Consider the following 23,322-nt stretch of genomic DNA (forward strand, 5'->3'; position numbering starts at 1 on the left):
TTGCTTTCCAAACCAACCAACAATTTGGCTCAGAATCAAGTTTACTGTGACCAATACTGTGGCACAAATGACTTAATATATAGTATATTTTGAAAAATACATTGTCATCTGACAAATACATTTTTTACTAATGTGATTATTGGTTTTAATCAAGAATCAGACTCTCTAAATAGAGTCTAAAGCCTGAAACCTGGAAAAATAATCATTGTGTAGTTTTTTTTTTTTTTTGTCCTCTGGATATTTAATTTTTTTATTGAAGCACTGTATTGAAGAATTGTTCCCAAATGCTCTCAACAAAAGCTGTTCCATTTGCACCCAGCAGATCACTCACAGGGGGTATTTTCATCTCTGGTTATTGGCGAGCCCAATTAAAACAGACGGGCTTGGAGCTAATTAGACCCTATCAGATACAATCAGGATGTCCTACTGTGATGCCAATGAGAATCTGGCAAAGGCAAAACCAAACTGTATTTTCTATGAGGAAAAATATTTTCTACAACCATTTGCAGGGTTGCTATTAATGGCTAAAGATGGCTTCGTGTAATCGGTCCACGAATACAGCTGATGCAATCTGACTTCTTGTGCAAGTATTTGTTTTGTTGTATTTTGCATTTGCAGGAGCGGAGGAAACAGTATGAGGCCAACCTGTTGAAGGAAGGGCTGGAGCTTGAGACAGAAGACAAATCTGTGAGAAGCAACACTGCCTCATACAGAATCTTATATTTCTCAATGAGCAGCAGTAATTGGATCAAAGTACAAAATGCACAGATATTTATTTGACATGCCAGATTTATTTCTCTTTGGTGTAATAAAGCTGGTGCACTTGACCAAATGTTTTTATTTTAATATTATGAAGTGAAAAAAGAACAGCAATGTAGTCATTATTGCCATTATTAACCAGTATTGGTTGTTGGGTCAGCAAGTATTTTAGTCTTATATTTAGGCTTAAAATTTTATTTCTATTACTTTTTTTTTCTAAATAAGACTAAAATATTGCCCACAAGGTGAGACAATTTGATTCATTTCAAGATTTGCCGAGAAAATAATGTATGAAAATTTCACTTGTCAAGCAAACAGTAACCTTAAACAAGGCAATGTTTTTACTTGAGAGAAAAAGAATACAATTTTAAATGTCTTTACACGACTACAACACTTGTTAAGACAGTCTTTTTTGTAATGAAGTGGAGAACACTGTATCGAGCACCATTTCTGTAAATGCTCGATTGGGTGGGTGCGGTGACTGAGAAAGCTGTGACACGTGTAAAGCCCCATTATAATGGCACTTCAAACGCGGCGTTGTAATCTTTAAGAACACCCTTCCATCTCGCTACAGGAGTCCGATGATGGCAGGACCTTTTTCTTAAAGATCCACGCCCCGTGGGAGGTGCTAGCCACCTACGCTCATCTGCTGAAGATCAAGGCTCCCTTCAAGGCGAATGACATCCCCGACAACAGGGACACGCCCATGGAGTGGCTCTTCAAGCCCTTGCGCCTGCCCAGTGACATCATGCATCCTGAGCCTGACTACTTCACCTCCCACTTCGACAAGGGGAAGATCGACTTCTTCCTCCTTGACGACAAGGAGACCTTTTTCTCCCCTTCCAAGCGCAACAGAATCGTAAGAGCCCCTCCTCCCCTCACATTCAAACACCCGTGAGCTAGTTCCTAAAGAAAACCATGCACAATATGAGAATGTTACCAGTTGGACTTGCTAATTATTTTTTCCCATGGTGCGCAGGACTACCTGCCGCCGTGGGCTATGCGTGGCAAATTGTGGTCACTCACTCACTCATGGACGACCTGAGAAGGACGTTTGGTAGGACGCGTGCGCAGGTGGTGCTTCGTTTAGTAGGATGCATGCACAGGTGCATCTCCCAAAATCACCACTTCGAACGGCACAAGATTTTTAAGCACAGCTTTATCGCCTAACCTTACTTTAGCTAACCCTACATGTTAGCGTTTCGCCTACTTTAGTTAACCTAGTTAGCGCGTACTACTGATACAGATCTATGGACACATGGAGGACAACAAATACCGTTACAGAGGTGAGGACATGCCATAGCTAGCTAGCTATATAGTTAGCCAAGTTTTACTCATGACACTTTGTACAGGTGCGCCGTGGGTCTGGACGGTTTTGTGCTTGTTTTAATTGCCAATACTGGCAATTGTATTATGAACATGGATGTTGCTAATGAAGTTGATACAGACGCACAACTTCATGCACTGCTGCTTCAACCTGGGAGCAGCAGTGCATTTGCATAAATGCTATTCAGTTTCGAGCTGCATGCATTGTATGATTGTGTACATTATGTGAATGATTCTTCAATGACACATGCACTTGTGATGAGGCAGTGATACACAGTTAGCTATGCGCTGGGAGCATAATTGAGCGCTATTCTTTCTGTTCAGCTCGTAATAACCTCTGATTCCCAACGAGATAAACAATACTCTCCTCAGCCACTGGAGAACATGGCCCTGTCTCTTCCGTTGGATTGATCCAATGCGATTGGCTGTGTCCACCCTGATGTGATTGGCTGTGCTTCCGCAGGTGTACTATATCCTGGCTCGCTGCCCCTACTTTACGGAGGACTGCAAGGCCAAAGACAAGACCGGGATCAAGCGGTTACTGAACAATGGCACCTACACCGCTGCTTTCCCACTGCATGATGTAAGTCTCAGCCGTACCGCTGGATCGCACTAGACCATAACAGCAGTAGATAAAACCCACCCCCAGTTCATCCACAATACACCTTCAAGAACATGGATGAACATCCTGTTCACTTTTTTGTACAGTTTATGTTTTAATCGTGTTGCCGCAAAAACTCATGTATTCAAGAAATGTAACACTCAGGAACAGTTGAGTGCTTCTTTTTTCTGTTCATCATTATGACTTTGGTCTTGCCACATGAGATTCTGATTTAACTTTGTTGGCTGTTCAGTTACTGAAACATGGATAGACCGTAGAGCTTGATGGCAACTTTCAATATGTGCTTAAAAAAATCCAAAATGACAAAAAAGGCAATTGACATCAGCCAAACACCATCTGTTTAAGAATTTTTGCATTTCTAATCTTTGCTTTCCACATACCAAAAAACAGGCGAAGGTTCAGGTTTACTGTGTCCAATGATGTAATCAAAATTATTACATTTATAATATATAATATATTCTGTATTAAATGTATTTGTATATCAATAATATATTAAAATATCTTATGCCAAATGCTTTGTCACAAATGTGATTTTGTGTTTGAAACGGGAACCAGGCTCCTGATTCTGATTCCTGAAACCAGGAGCAGGAATCGTAATGTAGTTGGTATCCTCTGGGTTTTCAATGCTGCACAGCATTTCAGTGAGCGCATTAATGCAGACGCTGAGTAGCTGATTACCTCTGAGACATGCAATGTGGAATGTGGAATTCTCCGATCAGCACTCAGTTCATCATCTAGCCAAAGTTGTTTTTTAAGGGTTCTGAAATTGCCACAGGGTTTAAAATTGCCTTTTGAATTTAGGTGACGGAGAGGTTATGTTAAGATGGGTGGTCAGGAAGTTATGTTCAGGACTGTCCTGCATTATAGCCACCCCCCTTCTCTGGACTTCTGTGAAGCTGCTGTACTGTATTCATCATTGGGGGATTCATCATTAAAAAGCAAATGATGACGATCTGAAACTTTCTCATATGAGTGTAAATATGAAGTAATATTTTATACGGTCTTATTTCTATCGATGAGGCCAGACCATTCTGCCCACCTAGGCTGGCCAGTATGCTAAATGCCTAAATGCTTAGCCTCGAGTTATAAACAGCAAGGCGTGATGTGTGGCGCATGCCGCCAAGCCACAGGCTTTTGAAGCCCTATGCGATCCCCTTCACGCGTTTGGAGGGTTGGTCCCCTGCCATGGCACTTCCGGTGTTGAAGTCTTTGCTCTGTTTGTCATTATTCTGTCTGTTTTCACCCGTCTGAATACGGTAAAAGCAATATGAAAGGAAGGTAAACGTTCTGCTCTCCTAGTAACAGTCACCTTAGTCACCTTAATGCAATGCGGCAATTTACTGTACCAATTGTAAAAGCCTCGCTTGGTCTAAGCTACAGCAGTCTAATGCAGCACCCACTGCTGTTTCCAACAGTCTAAGGTTTCTTCAAGTTTATTATCTTCATTCAAGATAGTAGACGTAAGGGCATGAGTGTAAAGGAAAACGGTGCTCTCCTCTCTTCATGCAGTGCCAGTACTGGAAGAGGGCCAGAGACCCCAACTGCGAGAGCGAGAGGTACCTGTTGTTCAATAACTGGGGTCGACTGCTGTGCTTCTACAAGGAGCAGCCTCTCAACCTGATTCGGTGAGGAAAGCCAACGGGCCACCGCATGTACAATTACATACACTCCTGGGCAAATAAAATGGGCCAAGCCCAAAATGGCAAAATATTAAGCTTTTAATGGTCTTAACAACAAATCATTGTTGTTAAGACCATTGTTGCCCAGGAGTGTACACACCTTTATGGTGAGGTTCTGAGAGGGAGGACCAAAATCTCAGGATGCGTTTGATGTTCTGGCCTGTGGACCGAGACACCATTAGCCTGAGGTTTCCGCTTCAGCTCAGTCACAACTTTTATTATTATTTATTTTATTTTATTTCATTTCATTTTATTTTCTCTGTGCTAAAATAACCATTTCCTCACTGTCTACTAGTGTTCTACTACTCACTAGGTATATTGTTGTTGTTATTGTAATAATGATAATAATAATAATAATACAGTACTTGTTGCTGTTGCTGTTTGAACAAACCAGAGATGTTATCATTTTAAATGAATGATGGGATGTTCTGCTATTTGTGATACAATATTCATTATACCCAGCGCTGCACAACGAGTTCCCTTATCTAATCTCATCTATGGAGGCTGGAGTGTTATTTATTCTTTCTGTCTGCTGTTTGCTGGTATCAGGAAGTACTATGGAGAGAAGATTGGGATTTACTTTGCTTGGCTGGGCTTTTACACGGAGATGCTGTTCTTCGCTGCCGTGGTGGGCTTGATCTGCTTCATCTACGGCGTCCTGACCTACCACGAAAACACCTGGAGGTGGGTACAGGACCGTGGTAACAGAACTCTAATGTGACTGTTCCATAATGGAACCCAGCAAGCCATTGTTTGGAATTAACCCAAGTTTGCCTCAGATCATAGACCAGAAATGAGCCTGTGGCGTATTTCCAGTCCAGTCTCAGTGCCATTAGGGAACTGGCAGACTGAAGCCCAGAACTGACAGAACACACAAGATGGTGTTTCCTGATCCTGAGGTCCCGCTGTACCTCTCTCCCACCGTTTCTTGCAGTAAAGAGATCTGCGACCCTGAGATCGGTGGAAATATCGTGATGTGCCCGCTCTGTGACAGGAAGTGCGGGTACTGGAAGCTGATCTCGGCGTGCACTTCCACCTGGGTGAGTGACATGCCGCGCTCCTACAGACCCTTAACTGTGGAGTTGGGCCCAGACCAACTGCCGTTTCCTGTTGACGCTCCTTCTTTTAATCTATTTTGTCATAGACGTGGTCATTATAAAGATGCACATTATTTTAGATTTTCTTTGAATAACCGCCCCCCCTCCCCCCCCATCATGTTTTACTCATCAATTTTTTGTTTGTGCATTGTCTTTTTTTTTACATTGTACATTTTTACCTTCAGCTGTTTACTTTTTTTTGTCTTGTACTTTTTAATGACTTTTGAATTCTGTCAGCTGTTTTTTATTTTTATTTTTATTTTTTTAACCTTTTTAGAAAGCGCTTCCTGGTCAATTAAATTTCAACCACAAGTGTGCCAAATTGTTTTTCATTATGAAAATTTTTTTTTTTTTTGCTATTTCAAAAAATAAATCCGGTCCTTTGTTTTTTCAGCAATCACATCTGTTCGACAACATGGGGACAGTTGTCTTTGCCCTATTCATGGGTATTTGGGGTGAGTAGCTGTCTATTAGCAAATCTATTTGTCTATTTAGAAATGGATTCTAGCTCTCATGCCCCCTGCTTCCCCGGTGGACTAATAAGGCATTGCATCAACTTTTATTTTCAGTTTCCCATAATAATCAATAATCAACATAAGTCTCATCTGTTGAAACTGTAAGAATCGGAACATGTCAATACGGTTCATTGTTTTGATTCATATGGTTCAGAGTTTCCAAGTGGAAGGGCCACACAGCATTGCTTCTCTTGCGATGGCTGTGCAGTATAACAGCTAAGGAACTGGCCTTGTAGGTTTGATTCCCATATTGGTCACTGCTGTTGTATCAACGAAAAATCAATGAATTACTGCTGTTGTACCCTTAACGCTTAACCTGCATTGCTTTAGTACATGTGCAGCTGTGTAAGAGGATGCTTTATAAGAACTCAAAAGCTGTCTAAAGCTGTCCTATAGGGCAGAATACATTTTGCAGGGGGAAGTGGAGTAATATCATTATTTCTGGGGTGTCTTCGTTATTTTGGTTCTGTCCGAATCTGCCATGTCAGTAACTTTTGCGGACTGCCCGCTCCCAGACCAGTAAAGATTCCAGCGTCTTTTACCTACTGTTAAATGTCCTGCAAAACTAACCTCAGGTTATAGAAATCCAATGCAAATTGACATGTTGGTACATATTTTGTTATTTACTGTGGGAAAGGAGTTTCCTTTTCTCCTTTGTTGTGCTTAAAACAATCACTATATTTTTGTTTGAGTTATATGTTCTATGTTTTCTTGACATTCAGTTCAGTCCCCAAACATCTCCTTGACTAAAGGATATTTCCAATACACTACCTCAGTTATTGCCTCTGAAACTGAATGGTTATGGATCATCTGTTCAAATAGCTTCTGAAAGCAGAGTTCATCCCAACCTGAAATCCCAAAGACCCAGTTTCAGCCCTGCTCCTGTGCAACTTTTCTTTTTTGTTTTGGCACCCTCCTTTCTTGTTGTTCTGCCCCATCGACTGTATAAATGCACATCAGTTACAGAGAGCACTTTTGTCACATGGGACATTTCTAGTGTGACGACAGTGCGTTATGAAGTACACACTCCTATCTCTGCATTTATGGAGACTGATTACAGAGACTTTATCCCGTTCAAATTCATCATTAACATTACAGATGTCCTGTGACGATAGTTACTTTACAGATATTGTCCAGAAAACGTATCCTATCTGAATAGGGATTCCAATAATTCTCTCTGGACATTATCTGCTAAATGCCCATAATGTAATTTCTTCTGGCATTTGTACACACAATGCCCAACTGTTCTCTACCCTATTGAGTTGAGTTAAATATGAGCTCTTTCTTTACTGGGTTAAACCATGGGATGGCTCAGCCTTTTCTCGAGATGAATTTAGAGAAAACTGAAGGTTTTTGACTGCGTACCAAACAACAATCCAATTTTGTTCATGTAAGTTTCTCGAAATTAATTCCCATTGTAGACTGAGGTAAAGGGTTTTGCTGTCATGTTAGATTCACAGTTGAGTTTTTGGGAAACATGTTAACACATCAGTGTCATGGCTGTGCTGCTAAAGTATCTTATTGGTTGTGGAGTGTGTACCCAAAAGCATGAAGATGTGCCTCTTTTGTCCCCTCAGTGACCCTGTTTCTGGAGTTCTGGAAGAGGCGACAGGCCCGTCTGGAGCATGAGTGGGATCTGGTGGACTTTGAGGAGAAGCAGCTGCAGCTTCAGCTCCGACCAGAGTATGAGAATAAGTGCACTGGCTACCGGCTCAACCAGGTCACACAGGTGCAGTAACCCAGGACGCGACCTCAGGCCTAATCTGGGATGGATCCACAGCTTTGTGCATAGGCCTAGTCGGGGATTGCTCCAGATTAAATTTACTTGGCCCCGGTTTGGGATTGATCCAGGTTAAAGCTTACTTTGGCCAACTGGGGACTGATCCAGGTTAAAACTTACTTAGGCCCAAAAGGGGATTGATCCTGTTTCAATACTTACTTAGGACTAATCAGCAATTGATCTAGGTTAATTTTACTTGAGCCTAATCATGGATGGAGCCAGGTTTTTTTAAGGGGAAGGTTCATGCTGACTGGTTCTGCATTAGCAGGTAAAGCTCAATACAGCATTGGGGACTTTATCAGCCTCGACAATTTTCCTGAGAAAATTTGTACTGCTCACTGACTCCGTCATCTTTATTTTCAATCACACTGTGGAGAACTTAAGACTTTCCTCCTGGGCTCTCCTGTCTTCGGGATACACTATCTCATGTCATGTTTTTATTTTCTGCTGTTCTGAAGTAGCGAAAGTAAAACTGAACTTGCCTCACTCTTGCATCAGAGAGAATGCAGGTACAAATACACCCTAGTGTCAGGTTCTGCTTCCTATTTTGAACTATTTTGACCGCTGACTGCTGGGCAACCAATTGCTATCCCCATTTGTTTCCATTTCTATGCTCTTTGGAATGCAAAATCATTCATTGTCCCACCTAATTACTACAGGGAACCCCGTCAGTTTGGGCGAGCGTAGATTAGCACACACACTCCTCTGAAATGTGCTGTCAGCCGTTGCTTCTTTTTCTCTCTGCGGTGGAGCTGAACAGCACAAGTTAGGTTCTAGCGTTATTGATGCAGACAGGTTCTAGCATTATTGATGTAGACAGGTTCTAGCATTATTGATGCAGACAGGTTCTAGCATTATTGATGTAGACAGGTTATAGCATTATTGATGTAGGCAGGTTCTAGCGTTATTGATGCAGACAGGTTCTAGCGTTATTGATGCAGGCAGGATGCAGGTGCCCGATCAAACAGAGGAATCTTGCACAAGATAAACAACCCCACCCTCTGTGGGTAGTGCTATGGCCAGTTATGCAAAGACAAGTACATTCATTTGCATCTGCCTGCTTGTATTCATGTCTGTGGGAATATCTTGCAGAGCAGCAATTGCTAAAACCACACTACTTAGCATCTGAGAAAAATTACCACCCCCTAAGAAAGAGAGAGTTTAGAGGTAGAGAACCAGCAATCCCGTGGTGCACTGCCCATAGTGTACATCTCAGCCTTTGTTTACAAATAAAGAATTAAAATATAATTGAAACTATTCATTTAGCCCATTCAAGGGCTGAGAATAAAAACCTTCCCTCTTGGAGATCTCTCTCTGGGTTCTCATCCCTCTTGCAGGAAATGGAGTGGGTTTTGAACAGGACCACCACAGACTTCATCGGGAAACTCTTCTTGTGCTGGACCACCGTGGTGCTGTGGGTGAGACTGGCGAGGGGGGAGATTGTAGGGGATTGTGGGTAAATCTGAAAAGGCATGAATGTGTGGTGATGCTAAAGACATCCCATAAAACCATTCTTCACCCGTTGACTTGAGGTGAGAATGTTTTAAATTATGAGTACTCCATATTTAAAGTCAAATCATATTCATTTTGCCAATGCTTTATCTGACTATATAAATAACTTAAAAATTTAAAAGCACAATAGGAGTAGCTTGTGTCTTGAAGAGCTGTTCTCATCAACAGCAGTCACGTGGGGTTCGGAGCGGGAGGGTGGTGGGGGTGGGGGGGGTATGGGTGACTGGTTCTGCTTGGGTGTCGGATTCAGTTGCATGCTGGCCCCAAGTCAATGGGCTATTTATAACCTTGGCCATTAATGAATATCCCTGCGTCGTTGCCATGTAGAATGTAGAAAATCGCATGTCCCTAACAAGCAAATGTATTTCCTTCTGTTTGTAAGATTTTTCCCCTATTACCGTTGGCCCCTGCTGTACCCCCCCACCCCCCAACCACCCCCACCCCCCTTACCCCAACCCACCATCTCCACCACTCTCCATCTCCATCTTATGCTTTCCTGTCACATTCAGTATTTCTCTGTGTGCGACCAGGGCTTTGCTTAAGGGGGCACGTGGACATGGAGGCTGTGCTTTGATGTCTTGTATTACCAACAGCAACGGTAACAGCATGCCTTAAGGAGGCCGGGGGGTGGAGCCAGTGCATGAGTGGGCTGAGCCATTCCAGAGTCCAGGTAGTGCCTGGATGTTAAACAGTGGCCCCCTGATCTTAGCGTCAGCAGCACGTTTGATAGGCCTGACAGGGTGTCAATCATCTGATTTCTCACATTGAGACTGCACTTATCGAATGCAACAAGTATCAGTGGTTTGTCAAGAAATCAGATGGGAGGTGCATAAAAGAAGTCAACACAGGGGCCTCGATAAGGGCCCTGAAACAGGGACCACTGTATGGGACAATGATAAAAGGTTATTGTTGGCATGAATAGATCAGCTGTTACTAATGATGCGAGATTTGATGTAGCCTTTGTGAATGCAGTGAACGTGTCCATGTGCGTCTATAGCCTATGACGTGACAGCATGCTTGTGTGCCACTGTGGCATCAGCATGCTCTTGTCTGGCTAGCCCATGAGCTCGGCATGCGTGTGCTTGTGTGCCACTGTGACATCGTCATGCTCTCATCTGTAGCACATGCACTCGTTCCCCTCCAGGTGGCGCTCATTATCGCCTGCATCATTGGGGTTATCGCCTACCGGCTGGCGGTCTACGCCGCGTTCGCCAGCATCATGAAGGACAACCCCCCCAGCAGGCTCCACCTGGTGGGCTCTCTCATCACTCCCCAGCTGGCCACCTCCGTCACCGCCTCCTTCATCAACTTCGTCATCATCATGATCCTCAACTTCACCTACGAGCGCGTGGCCATCTGGATCACCGACATGGGTGAGAGGCTGCCACAGACGTCAATAAAGAAAATGGCTGCAGATTGCAATGTTCAGTGTTGAATCATCTGTGACTGAGTACATTATACTCTAAACAACATGCAATTCAATTTGAACTCTGTTCTCTGACTCATGTATACTGTTCTGGAGTTGAAGTAACACTGAACCTTTTTGTGTGTACACATGCCAAACTGCAACAATCACAGCTACAAAATAAACTTGCTTTTGAACTTTAGTTGGATATTGACTTTCGCAGGAGTGGGCAGTTTGTTGATTGTTGGAGTCCATTCTGTGGCTCTGTTGACAACCAGTCACTACAGTCACAGTATAGAAGAAACTGATGACTTTGGATCCTCTTGCTGGAAAAAACGCTGTATTGTAAATAAGCCATCGAATATTGAATATGTATGAGATAAGAAAACATTTAATTTATTAATATTTATTAATTATATAATAGTGCCAGAAACCAAGGATAAGTTTTAATTTCTTTTAAAATTTTTGTAATGTTTTATTATATAAGCTTCACAAAATAGGAATCAGGGCTATTGTCCGCTAACTGCAAATTATCTCTGTTCCTGTCCAAAATGGAGTGTATTATTCTATTGCTGTTGCTTGAGAACAGATGCTGACTGGTCATTCCACAGAAATTCCCAAGACCCACCTGGAGTATGAGAACAGGTTGACCATGAAGATGTTCCTCTTCCAATTCGTCAACTACTACTCCTCCTGCTTCTACTTGGCCTTCTTCAAGGGCAAGTTTGTGGGTTACCCAGGCAACTACACCTACATGTTCAGACAGCTGAGGAATGAGGAAGTAAGTTACGCTATTATTATTGTTACTATTGTTATGCTATTGTTACTATTCCCACCCTGCTCTTCTTCATGGTTGCCAGGGCAGCGGATTCAGAGGAAGTGACTACATTGTTAGCAATTGCCTGATGCACATGACTTTCTTAAATTGTAATATATATAAAGAATCAAAGAAAACAAATGTTGTGATTTGTAAGCGTGTTTTATTTAGGTGAGATTTTAGTTTTTTATCCTGAAACCCACAAAGTTCTTACACTGAGCACTGAAAGAGGATTTGGGATTGGTCATTTGGAGACTGTGTATAGTGTAAACATTTCTCAATTCATATTGCATAACCAACATGGAAATTCACATTTTAACCAATCAGCAGTGTGCCTGTTTAGTTGGCTGCCAATTATAGTTTCAAAAAACAATGGACGCCCTGTGTCAGCTTATATTTTGAAATGACATACTTTACATGAAGAGGAAACTGGAAGTTTCTTCATGTCTTATACAATTCTCTGGGTGATGCATGAGGTGCACATTTGTCACCTCAAAAAAGCCTCCTTGGGCACACAATGACAGAAGAAGACCTGCAATTAGGCAGTTGTGTATTTTCATATTTGCTTGATGTAAGCCTTTAAGTATTGTTTTATTACTTAGTCTCTTTTTAGTATTCAAATTTGTAGAAGTAAAACTTCTTTATAGAGTGACAGAATTAGTCATTCTCTGTGTGCTCAGGTGCATTTGGGAAAACATAGCCAAAACAGAGCCTTTAAGTTTAAAAAATATGATTTAATAGGACTTTCGGAGTAGTAGGGAAACTGTGTGTGATCTCTAGTTTAAAAACTAGGAACCCAAGACTGATAACAAAGCTGTATTCTTATGTCAGTGTTTAAAAGCCAGATGTGTCCACGATCTGAAGAGTGAAGTGATACCATAAGACAGTCACACAGCCACCGGCTATACACATCTGTCTCTGTCTCTCCCTTCCACCTAATCTGCAGTGTGACCCTGGAGGCTGTCTGATTGAGCTGACCACCCAGCTGGTCATCATCATGTCTGGCAAACAGTTATGGGGCAACATCCAAGAAGCACTGGTGCCGTAAGTATTAGGCCTACGCCAACTTCACAATACGTCCAAGACTGCTGTAATCTGTGGATGTTGGAATTCCAGTTGTGTGACCTATAAAGATGACCCAGCTGTGTCCCGCTCTTGCCTGAGTTTAGGTGAACAGTAGAGCATGCAGACACATCTACACGGAGCACTGAGAAACTGCTTTTAGATTTTTTCTGTTACTGTCTGTTTGAAATTCGGAATTGGTGCTATGTATCTTTGTGAGATTGCTCTGGTTTTATCTATTGAAGATGCTGAAAAATATTTGCTCTAGTGATATCTCTCTGGAATGTTGAGCACTTGTCTCTATCTGCGTAAGTTTGTTCTGCTGTTATTATCTATTTGAAAGGCTGAACTGGTTCGTCTTTTTGAGATGGCCTTGGTTTTATCTATTCAAGATGCTACGAAACATTTGTTAACAGTTCAGAAGTGCTCAGGTGATGTTTGTTTGAGATTCTGACATTGTGTTGCATGTTAAAGATGGTTATAATGTTGCATGTTTGAGACAGCTTTGGTGCTGCGGGTTTGAGAGAGCTCTGCTGTCCTGTGATTAGGTGGCTGAGGAACTGGTGGGGCAAATGGAAGACACTCAGTCACCCAGAGAGTCTGTACAGCCGCTGGGAGCAGGACCATGACCTGCGAGAATTCGGCCAGCTGGGCCTCTTCTCAGAGTACCTGGAGATGGGTGAGAGAACCTGCAAACACCCCAGTGTGCAGTGTGTACGCAGTGCAGACACTGCATGTGTGTGAACACCAGCGTGCAGTGTGTACGCAGTACAAACACTGCATTTGTGTGAACACCAGTGTGCAGTGTGTACGCAGTGCAAACACTGCATGTGTGTGAACACCAGCGTGCAGTGTGTACGTAGTGCAGACACTGCAATGCTATTAAATTCAGTCTGCCATGTGTACGTAATGTGAACACTGCATGTGTTGTAAACATCAGTCTGCAGTGTGCACGTAATGCAGACACCTCTTGCACCTACACACGATTTACATGAAAAGCATTTACAGCATGTTCACTGTGTACTGTGTAGTCTCCCCCAGTGATCCTCAGCTGTGTCTCTCTCTCTTCCTCAGTGATCCTCAGCTGTGTCTCTCTCTCTTCCTCAGTGATCCTCAGCTGTGTCTCTCTCTCTTCCTGAGTGATCCCCAGCTGTGTCTCTCTCTCTTCCTCAGTGATCCAGTTTGGCTTCATCACGCTGTTTGTGGCGTCCTTTCCGCTGGCCCCCTTGCTGGCACTCTGCAATAACATCCTGGAGGTCCGGGTCGATGCCTGGAAGTTCACCACCCAGTTCCGCCGGCCCGTGGCAGCCAAGGCCCACAGCATCGGAGCCTGGCAGGAGATCCTCAACGGAGTGGCCATTTTCTCTGTCGTCACCAACGTGAGTGCACCATCTCCTCTGTCGTCGTTAATGTCTGAGGATGTTTTTGTGCCTTTGTGTGCACGCTCGTGCCTCTGTGTGCTGCCGCCTGCCTTGAGTGCACGAACTTCGGTTGAGCCGGGTCTGTCTTGACCGTCCCAACCCCTCAGGCGTTCATCGTGGCCTTCACCTCCGACATGATCCCCCGCCTGGTCTACTTCTACGCCTATCACCCCAGCTCCGAGCCCTCGATGGAGGGCTACATCAACAACAGCCTGTCCGTGTACAACATCTCGCACTTCCCCGTGCGAAACCAGCCCGAGGAAGGAGAGAGTCCCGCCTGGTTCAACAGCTCCACCATGACGACCTGCAGGTCAGAGCCTATGCGCCGGCGGGAGCATGACTGGAGTAGGGCGCGCTCGATTGGCTGTTCTCGGGGTGCGGGGACGAGCTGTCAGGGTAGGCGAGGCGGGCGCAGGGCACGACGGCCTTCGCGCTGTCACCTGATCTCGCTCATTTTAGCGCGCAGCGCTTGCTGATGCTGATGGGCTCTGGTGGAATGAAATCCAGAGGGAAAGCTGATGAAAAGGCTCAGAACTTCCTGAGTGCCTTTAGGGGCGTGTCCTACTTTGCGCATCTCAAACCGCATACCTCACTACGTGCTCCTGGTATTTATACGACTTAAAATGGCTGAAAATAAAGATTAAGTGACGATCCTGCACAGTCATTTGACATTTTTAGACAGTGCCGGTGGTGCAGTGGGTGGCACAGCAAGAAAGTCCCCAGTTTGAATCCTGTCCCCAGGGCCTCTCTGTATGGGGTTATGTTCTTCCCGTGTTTCAGTGGGTTTCCTCTGCGTACTCTGGTTTCCTCCCACAGTTCAAAGAAAGATCAGCCTAAGTGGAGACTCTAAATTGCCCGTAGGTGTATGTGAGTAAATGGTGCGTGTGCCCTGTGATGGATTGGCAACCTGTACTGGGTGCTTTCCTGTCCTCTCGCTCAATGCATGCTGGGATAAGCTCCACGCCCCCCGCAACTGACCAGGAATAAGGGGGTTAGATGATGGATGGATGGACAGTGCCTACCTCATCTACCCTGTCTGGATGTCCCTAATTTTTTTATTATACCATTATTATTCCATGGAATTTATTATTCCATTCCAGTGAGCGTCAAACTGCGTGTGCTTTGAAGCCTGAGTTATTGTGATGATCTATCATGACAGCGCTTGTTGTCCTAGGTACCGGGACTACCGTTATCCCCCGGACCACGAGTGGCAGTACTCCCACACCACGCGGTTCTGGCACATTCTGGCAGCAAAGCTGGCCTTCATTATCATCATGGAGGTACAGTACCCTGCACCGAGACCCAGGACCGTTCCCTTCCAAACCGGGAAACAGAAAAGGCCTGACCGGTGTCCAGGCATAGTTCCTTGATAGGTGTGCTGGATGAGGGTATTCAGGTAAAACTCCATATGCGCTGAGGTGCCAAAACGAGGTAACAAAATATCCTGCTGGTGGGTGAAAGTTAAATCAATAAAACAATGTTGTAGCAGCACAATCCCAGTGACTAGGTGATCAACTGCAGCAGTTCCTGTTCGTAGTTGGTGATTATTTGTGTTTAGAGTCCAGTCGTGCACGAGGAAGGTCTTTAGTATGAGAAATGCAAAAAAAAAAAGAAAAAAAAAGGAATAGCCCCTGCACTCGTCTTCTCTTCCCCAGCACGTGGTGTTTGTGGTGAAGTTCTTCGTGGCCTGGATGATTCCAGACGTGCCCTCTGACGTGAAGGCCCGGATCAAGAGGGAACGCTACCTGATCCAGGAGTACCTGCACCACTACGAGGTGGAGAAGCTCAAGGTCCAGCTGACTCACAACGGCCAATGCAGAGCGGAGCCTGACGCCCCGGAAACCGTTACCGTGGAAACGCACAACATTTATTCCGAGCGCCTGTGACGACAGGCTCCCCCCGGGCCCGGCGCTCTCGCGTCCGAGATGAGGGTGCCAGACTGCATCCGGGATGCGCCAGGGTGCAGTTTGCTTCTTAGGGAGGCTTCAGTTTTCAACCCTCTCCCACCCCCCCACCTCGTTCTGTGTCGCAGAATCTGCCTCCCTGCCTATAACCTTCACCTCCAGACAGGGAAGGAAGGGGTCTTTGCAGTGACATTTGCGAATTAAATTGCACTCCACAGATACAGTTGGCGTTTTTGTATCAAAGCAATGCAGAACTTAATGAGACATGGGATGGGCTAGTATAATCTTAGGCCATATCCGCATAGCTCGCACTGTTGCTTAGGCAGTTTATTATTCAATAAGCTGCACTGTGCCAAAGAAGGCAGGTAGAATTTTTTTTTTTTTAAACTTGAAAGTGTCACAGACAGAAGTTTGTCTGCCACCATTATGTTTATTAAATGTTATTACATGTTGTTGATTTCTTGTGTATGACTGCAGTTTACATCGTCCCACTACAAATTAGACATGCCATTAAGTCAAACAAATAAAATATAGATCCACCAAAACTACCAGTGAGATCATTGCTGATAGAGTAGCACCATTCCTGTAGCTTTTTTGATTTTTTTTTTTGTTTTTTTTTTGGATTTTCCTGCATTTGAATTCTAAGAGCAATTTAAAGGCATACTATGCAGGATTTTTACCTTGAAACTATTCTAAATAAACATGCTCAGTCATCTATGATGCACTGGCAATCTCTGTATTTACGCACATTTGGCAAATCTGTCTTCCTCTGCCTGTATTTCTTCTAAAATGTGTTTGGGATGTTTCTGGGTGTGACACACTTTTCTATGGGTAGGAGTGGGTGTGGCTACAGAGGCTATAGGTGAGATCAGGTTTCAGTGGAGCGCTTGTAGTTTGCTAGCTACTGCAAGGGTGGACGTAAAGAAGCAAAATGACTAGCTGACAGGGCTCATTGAAAAACCAGAGTCAGCCTCAGAATAGCTTTTCCTCAACAACGACAGCTCATGTTTACCAAGGGGATTAAAAGCGACACAGAGTTTCCTGTTGGACTTGAAAGTAACGTTCAGCCATCCAACTAGCTATGCTTGCTGCACTCAAGGTTGTTTGTTGCCATCAATGGAGGTGAGTGGCCAGGGTTGAGGATAGAGGAGGAGACTTCTTTGATTGTAAACACAGGACTGAATAGTGTGCCTTTAAATTACTATATAGTTTGTGGATTTGGCACAAATTAAACAATTAAAAAGTAGCAGCAGTAGCTCAAGGCCAAATCTACATAAATTACAATGGCATCAAGTGTCTTTGAAACCAATGTCAACCAGAATTACTTCACAGGTACTACCCAAAGTAAGGAGGGCTGGAGTACTCAAATCTCAGAAACACTGTAAGCTTTATTTAAACAGGGTTGGAGCCTATCCCAGCATGCACTGGGTGAGAGGCAGGAATACACACTGGACAGTCCATCACAGGGCCCACACACTGTTCACTCATGCATTCATAAATATAGGCTAATATTTAAACTCTTATTTGCATATCTAACGTATTCGATGAGAAGCTGAGCGCTTTTATTTTAACATCTTGAGCCGTGCCCGACACCGGAAGTTGATCCCTCAACTGCTAGTTCGTCAGCTTCACAGCAGCTCCACGTACTGTCTAGTTGGAGCAACGCTGCACGTTGAATGGCTTGATTGGTAACTTTACAATTACAAGAGTACAGTGAAGTAGATGTTAAGAAGGAAACCTGGCTTGAGACCGGAGGCCACAATTTTACGGGTCGAAACGGTGTAAGAAAATATGGCGGTAAGGTGTTCTAAAAATTGAAGCTGTCACAGATTGAGTTGCAATCAAGCTAGCATGGATGCTAATGTGTTCATCATGGCCATTATTGCTAGCTAACAGGCTATATTAGCTGGAAAGTACCTATGTCCAGATTTCCGCCTTTAAAACGTTTCAGCTCTTTAGTTTCAGCTGTACACATCTACCGACATATGTCGGTTAACGGATAATATTGAAATAATATTCGCTCATGCATGCCATTAGGCTACATTTCTGGCTAGCAGTAAGTACTTTCTACGTTACCCTTTAATTACTGTTACTTCCTCTTGCTATCAAACACTGGGTATTTTGTACTAGCTAGCCTGTTAAGTAATCACTACTGTTAGCAAGATATCTAACTAGGTGTTGGTTGTTTGTTAACTTTACCATATGTACGTTGTTGGCTTAATGTCACTGTAATACAGATATTAACTAAGTCTAAAGCTGACATTGTTTTAATCGTCTTTAACGTTGCCTAGCTAACTAACTAGGGAATCCACCTGTTTCCTGAGTGTATGGTTTTTGAGGTAGGTGTAGTGTAGGAGGGTTGCTCTCCGGTCAGACTATACACGAATTACAGTTACTCGTTGAATATTTCTCAGCCCAAAGGTAAGGTTGGCACCAAAGGCAAGAAACAGATATACGAAGAGAACACTGCAACGCTGAAGTTCTACACTCGAGTCATCCTGGGAGCAAACGTAAGCACATCGCCAATGTAGACGTGGTCCACCTCACGACTGTGCTACAACATACACTGCTTTTATGCTGAGAGCTCTATTCATAATTGTAGATGCTAACATGCCCTCTCTTTTTTGAAGGCCATATTCACTGCTGTAAACGTCCTCTTCTACAGTTCATCCACAGTCGGGACATGGGTAAGGCTCAATGCAGTTTTACATGGGCTCATGACAAGAGTCTTTGTCTTGACTCGTTTCAGTTGGTTTTTAACAACAACAAAAAATAATTATTGGTTATTCAGATGTCGGGTGTATGTTGTATATTCCTGCAGCTGTTGCTGCTGTTTGCGCTGGCAGTGTATTTGGGCAGTTACCGCTCCATGTCTGCGATGGCTAAGCCCGTGTTTGCGGAGGATGGCAGCCTGCTGGACGGGGGAATTGACCTGAACATGGAGCAAGGCATGGCAGAGTGAGTGTTGAGTCCAGTAAAATGGGAACTGGAAAAACTTGCTTCAAGGAGAATATGATTGGTTCAAAAGCAATGTTGGTTTGTGCTGGAGCGAACCAAATTTTCTCTGTGTTCATAACCATTGTTCTCTCTTACTTCAGGCACTTGAAAGACGTAATCTTGCTCACTGCCATTGTTCAGGTCCTCAGCACAATATCGTCTTATTTCTGGTACCTGTGGCTGCTGGTGAGACTTTTCCTAACTCCTTGCTTACCTTTAGTACTGCATGGGTACTCTCAGTACTGCAATTCAGCTTTGTATGGACTGACAAGTCACCTGATTGGGCTATGAAACCTGTAGCAAGTAGCATATGTAATTCTCGTAATTGCACTATATGACCAAAAGTGTCTGGACACCCCTTGGTCTGGGCCTGTTTTTCATGATTTCAGCTTGGCCTCTTAGTTCGAGGGAAGGCATGTTTTAATGCCACATCATAGAATCACATTCTTGACTATTCTGTTTCAGCATGACAATGCCCCCGGGCACACAGCAAAGTCCATATTGAAATGGTTTTATCGATAACGGTGTAGAAGAACTTGACTAGCCCGCACAGAGCCCAGAGCCCAGACCTCAACCCCATCCAACACCTTTGAGGTCAGTTGGAAAGCCAACTGCAAGCCAGGTCTAATTGCCCAATCAGTTCCTGACCTCACTAATGCTCTTCTGGCTGAATGCGAGCAAAACCCTGCAACAGCGCTTCAACATCTACTATAAAGCCTTCCCAGAAGAGTGGAGGTTATTATAGCATCAAAGGGTGGACCAACTCAATATTAATGGCCATAATTTTGGATGAGGTGTTGAATGTCAAGTATCTACATACCTTTGGCCATGTAGTGTACGTAATGTAATAATTATGTAAAATAATTATGTCAGTTCAGGCTCCTAACCACTGTTGTGAAAAAGGTGAGCATTACCTGTGGGGAAAGCCAAGTGTTTAACATACATAAAACGAAATCAAACGGCTCTCAGATAACTGAGCTTGGAAAATGAGATTCATAGTTTCGAAAGCTACCATGGAAAAGAAATTGAGTGTTTTTTTTTTTTTGGTTACTTCTGAGGTTGTAGCTACAAAATTAGAGCGGCCTATTTGCAGAATAAGGCTTGTGTAGTGTAAGTGTACAATTACGATGAAACTAGTTTAGATTCAGAAAATTGGTGTATTTTGACAACATTTTCAAACATTTACCACTGACCTCTATTCCTGATGCAATTGCGTCCAGTCTCTGCTGTGATTATCTTTTTTTTATGCTTTATGTTTTCTGTTAACTCACTCATGATAGGCTCCAGCACGGGCACTGTACCTGCTTTGGCTCAACTTCTTGGGCCCCTGGTTTGCAGCTGAGGCCCCGTCGGCCCCAGAGGAGCTGAATGAGAAGAAACAGAGACGACAGGAGCGAAGACAGATGAAGAGATTCTGACCCGCTTTTAGGCATCAGCGCGCCCGGAACGTTCTCACGTCTCCACTGGGTGGATCGAGAGCTACGGAATCGCACCGGCTTAAAAACAGGAGTTGTGGTTTCTCACAATCTGTCCAGTTATATACTCTGTGATTTAAAAAAAAAAAAGGATATTTTTGGAAGGACAAGAAACAAGGAGAGACACATATTCAGTTCAGAGAAGTATCCGTTTGACAATCCAGTCTGCCGGTCTCGCGGTAAAACCGAGTGCTGTGTTTGTCAGCACTGCGTGTAACGGTTTTTCATTCAACTGTTTGCCTGTGTTCACAAGTATGAGCACTAGTTCTGTTTTCACTCAATTCCACTGCCTTGTTTTCCTTGCTACCTGGTAAACGTGTATGCTTTGAGGAAGAATTCTTGTTTTTAATGTGTCATGACCTTGCACAGATTTATATGAAAACAAATGATCATAGCCATGATTTATTGGACCTGTTCATACCCAAGTATTGAAGTAAAATAAGATTAAGATAAGATTTACCCAGATTTATGTAAATGTTGCATGATGAGACTTTCTGAGTGGCACATGATAGTCTGTAGCCTTTTTTTCTTTAAAAAGGGCAGCGAGCTTCAATATATATCGGCGTCATTCAGAAAGCAACGGCACACGTTTAATACAACAAATACATCCACGTAACAGGCAATGTAAAAATGTGCCTTAATGCACATTTCACCAATAAACCTGCTCCTTCTGTGGATGTTTCTCTTTTATTTAGTCTGTTTTGACTTGGGGGTGGGGGGAGGGGCATTACATTCTCTGTAACCCCTGTGTTGTGGCCACAGTGTGGTACGGTGCAAAATAACTTATTTATAAACCTATTTCAGGCACATGTACTTACTAAATGCTTACTAAAACTACAGGGGGAATATTTATCAATGAGATGTGACCTGGGTTTGAGAGAATTTTAGTTGCTGTAGTGTAACCATGGTAACACCACCCGTAAGATGGCTGCCATGAAATTCTATTTGTGTAAAATGCTATCATTTAGCCATGTGACACTGGTCACTTGTCTCTCTGTTTTTCTTGGCACAGTGTTAGATAACATCCACATTTTTTGGAACCTATGTACATACACGGTGGGGGGTTATTACTTTGTCTACAGTATTACAGAAATATTGGGCTATGCTTGTTCTGTTCTGTCAGATTGGAGAAATACTTAGCGATGTAGCTGATGTGAGGGACAGCTTGTTCTAAAGGAGACTTTCCATGCAAGGTGAAATAACAAATTTGGACGAGTGCCACTTATACTTGTTTTCTTGTTGACTACTTGAAGGGTGCAGTCATTGTACCAAGAAACAAGATTTTTCTGTCTATTTATTTTAAGGGGCAATTTCATCAAGAGTACAATTTTCGTGGTTAGCCAGTTGTTCCAATGGTAGATCCCTCAGTATTGTCTTCAAGGAGCTTATTTCCTCTAGGAGCGGTAGAAGGCATTAGCGACTGGCTATAATGTCTAGGTTCTAGTATACACCGGGTGGTTGCCTGAATTTCAAACAATAAGGAAATGACCTGTTAGCAAATAATTATGGGGAAGAATGGTGAGGTTGACTACATGAATGCCACAGCACAGCAGTAGGTCTAAAGTATGACTGAGGCAGCGAGTAGGCCCAGAAACATTCTGTATTAAACCAACAGAGTCAATGGTAGATGAAAAGGCAGTTGCTAAGGAACTGTTGTCCTTGTCCACACGTATGCTGAAGTCAACAACAATCACAACAGCGAGATATGATAGGAAAATTCTGACAGAAAAACTGAATAAGGTCCCGTTGGCATGTATACAGACAGTAAGACAAAATGATGCGTGGCTATTGGTTACTTGGGCTGGTGAAACTTTACAATAAGGTCACATGAATTGGCATTAACTATTGTAGTTGTTAACATGAATTAATGATGTACAAATACATTCAATTAAGCAGGAAATTTAGTTAGTAGTTGACAAATACATTAACAAATATATTAGTTACATGAGTTATGCATAGTTATGCAAAACATTGGATAAATTTATAATTAGTTCACTATATTAACGAATACAAAAACTTTTTTCAATCCCAATATGAAGTGGCATTAACTAATATAGTAGTTAACATGAATTAATAGTTAGTAGTTAACAACTATATTAGTTAATGCCATTTCATATTGGGATTGAAAAATGTTTTTGTATTCGTTAATATAGTGAACTAATTATAAATTGACCTTATTGTAAAGTGTTACCCTTGAGCTAAATCAGGCTGTACACAGTTCATAGTAAGAAATTTTAATGAGGAGAACTTGACAATTTAGGGATTAAGCTCATTCAATAAACCCAATTGAAGGAGGGACTCTTCACAGAATGCGTCAGGAATATGGTGAAATTTAACCGTGATAGGTTTGTCAGTGTTAATACCACAACAAAGTTTACGTTTAAAAATCATACATGGGGCAGAGGCAGTCTCAACGCCTGCTCTCGACTATCAATGGCAGCTTCAATGGTGTGGTGTTTGCTGTATTTGCCACTAGGTGACAGTGCTTTTCTGGAAAAGTGCACTTCTGCTTTCTACGGCTGTTCCAAACTGCATACTTGTGTTCCTTCTAGAGCAGTGCTGTTCGGTCTATTACACCCTAGAGAGAACACAAGTATAGTTTGGAACACAGCCTATGTCCTATTAGTTTTGGGGTGGAATGAAGGGCACTGTGTTAGAGGTGTGCAGGTTGACCTGAACCCAATGGGGCCTGAAGGTATACTGCGATTGGAACGGGTATTAGGTCTGTTTTTAGCTCTGTTTTGTCTGGGCAGATCAGGCATGGGCTGCGAACCCAGAAGTTTACAAATAGTAGCCTACCAGCATTTCTGCCAGCTGTTAACGATCGACAACAATCAACATAATGTACTTCTGTACTGACATCTCATATTCTATTGAAGGAACACGAGTATTAACCCTAGAATTAGGCTGTTTGGTATATTTTTTTCAAAATTCCAAGTAAGTCAGTGTTC

At 43.1% G+C, this 23,322-nt stretch overlaps 2 protein-coding genes across 2 annotated transcripts in view; both read left to right on the forward strand.

Moving 5' to 3' along the window:
* LOC118215674 (anoctamin-5-like) overlaps window positions 1-16,414 on the forward strand; it is a 21,793-nt gene extending 5,379 nt beyond the window's left edge. The window contains exons 5-21 of the mRNA XM_035396616.1: window positions 619-687; window positions 1,334-1,618; window positions 2,549-2,668; window positions 4,217-4,332; window positions 4,936-5,070; window positions 5,321-5,426; window positions 5,878-5,938; window positions 7,576-7,727; window positions 9,116-9,196; window positions 10,435-10,663; window positions 11,307-11,476; window positions 12,459-12,556; window positions 13,123-13,253; window positions 13,748-13,953; window positions 14,103-14,305; window positions 15,170-15,275; window positions 15,651-16,414. Of these exons, the coding sequence (XP_035252507.1) occupies window positions 619-687; window positions 1,334-1,618; window positions 2,549-2,668; window positions 4,217-4,332; window positions 4,936-5,070; window positions 5,321-5,426; window positions 5,878-5,938; window positions 7,576-7,727; window positions 9,116-9,196; window positions 10,435-10,663; window positions 11,307-11,476; window positions 12,459-12,556; window positions 13,123-13,253; window positions 13,748-13,953; window positions 14,103-14,305; window positions 15,170-15,275; window positions 15,651-15,881 (2,499 nt within the window). The 3' untranslated portion in view covers window positions 15,882-16,414. The remainder of the gene's footprint in view (window positions 1-618; window positions 688-1,333; window positions 1,619-2,548; window positions 2,669-4,216; window positions 4,333-4,935; window positions 5,071-5,320; window positions 5,427-5,877; window positions 5,939-7,575; window positions 7,728-9,115; window positions 9,197-10,434; window positions 10,664-11,306; window positions 11,477-12,458; window positions 12,557-13,122; window positions 13,254-13,747; window positions 13,954-14,102; window positions 14,306-15,169; window positions 15,276-15,650) is intronic.
* Window positions 16,415-17,499: 1,085 nt separating this feature from the next.
* tmem208 (transmembrane protein 208) lies at window positions 17,500-21,048 on the forward strand. Its single transcript, XM_035396617.1, has 6 exons — window positions 17,500-17,696; window positions 18,314-18,409; window positions 18,530-18,586; window positions 18,721-18,857; window positions 18,998-19,082; window positions 20,177-21,048. The coding sequence occupies exons 1-6, from the start codon at window positions 17,691-17,693 to the stop codon at window positions 20,312-20,314; spliced, it is 519 nt and encodes a 172-aa protein (XP_035252508.1). The 5' UTR covers window positions 17,500-17,690; the 3' UTR covers window positions 20,315-21,048.
* The last annotated feature ends 2,274 nt before the right edge of the window (window positions 21,049-23,322 follow it).

This window comes from Anguilla anguilla, chromosome 16 (genome assembly GCF_013347855.1).
Source record: "Anguilla anguilla isolate fAngAng1 chromosome 16, fAngAng1.pri, whole genome shotgun sequence".
In the NCBI taxonomy this organism is placed as follows: Eukaryota; Metazoa; Chordata; class Actinopteri; order Anguilliformes; family Anguillidae; genus Anguilla; species Anguilla anguilla.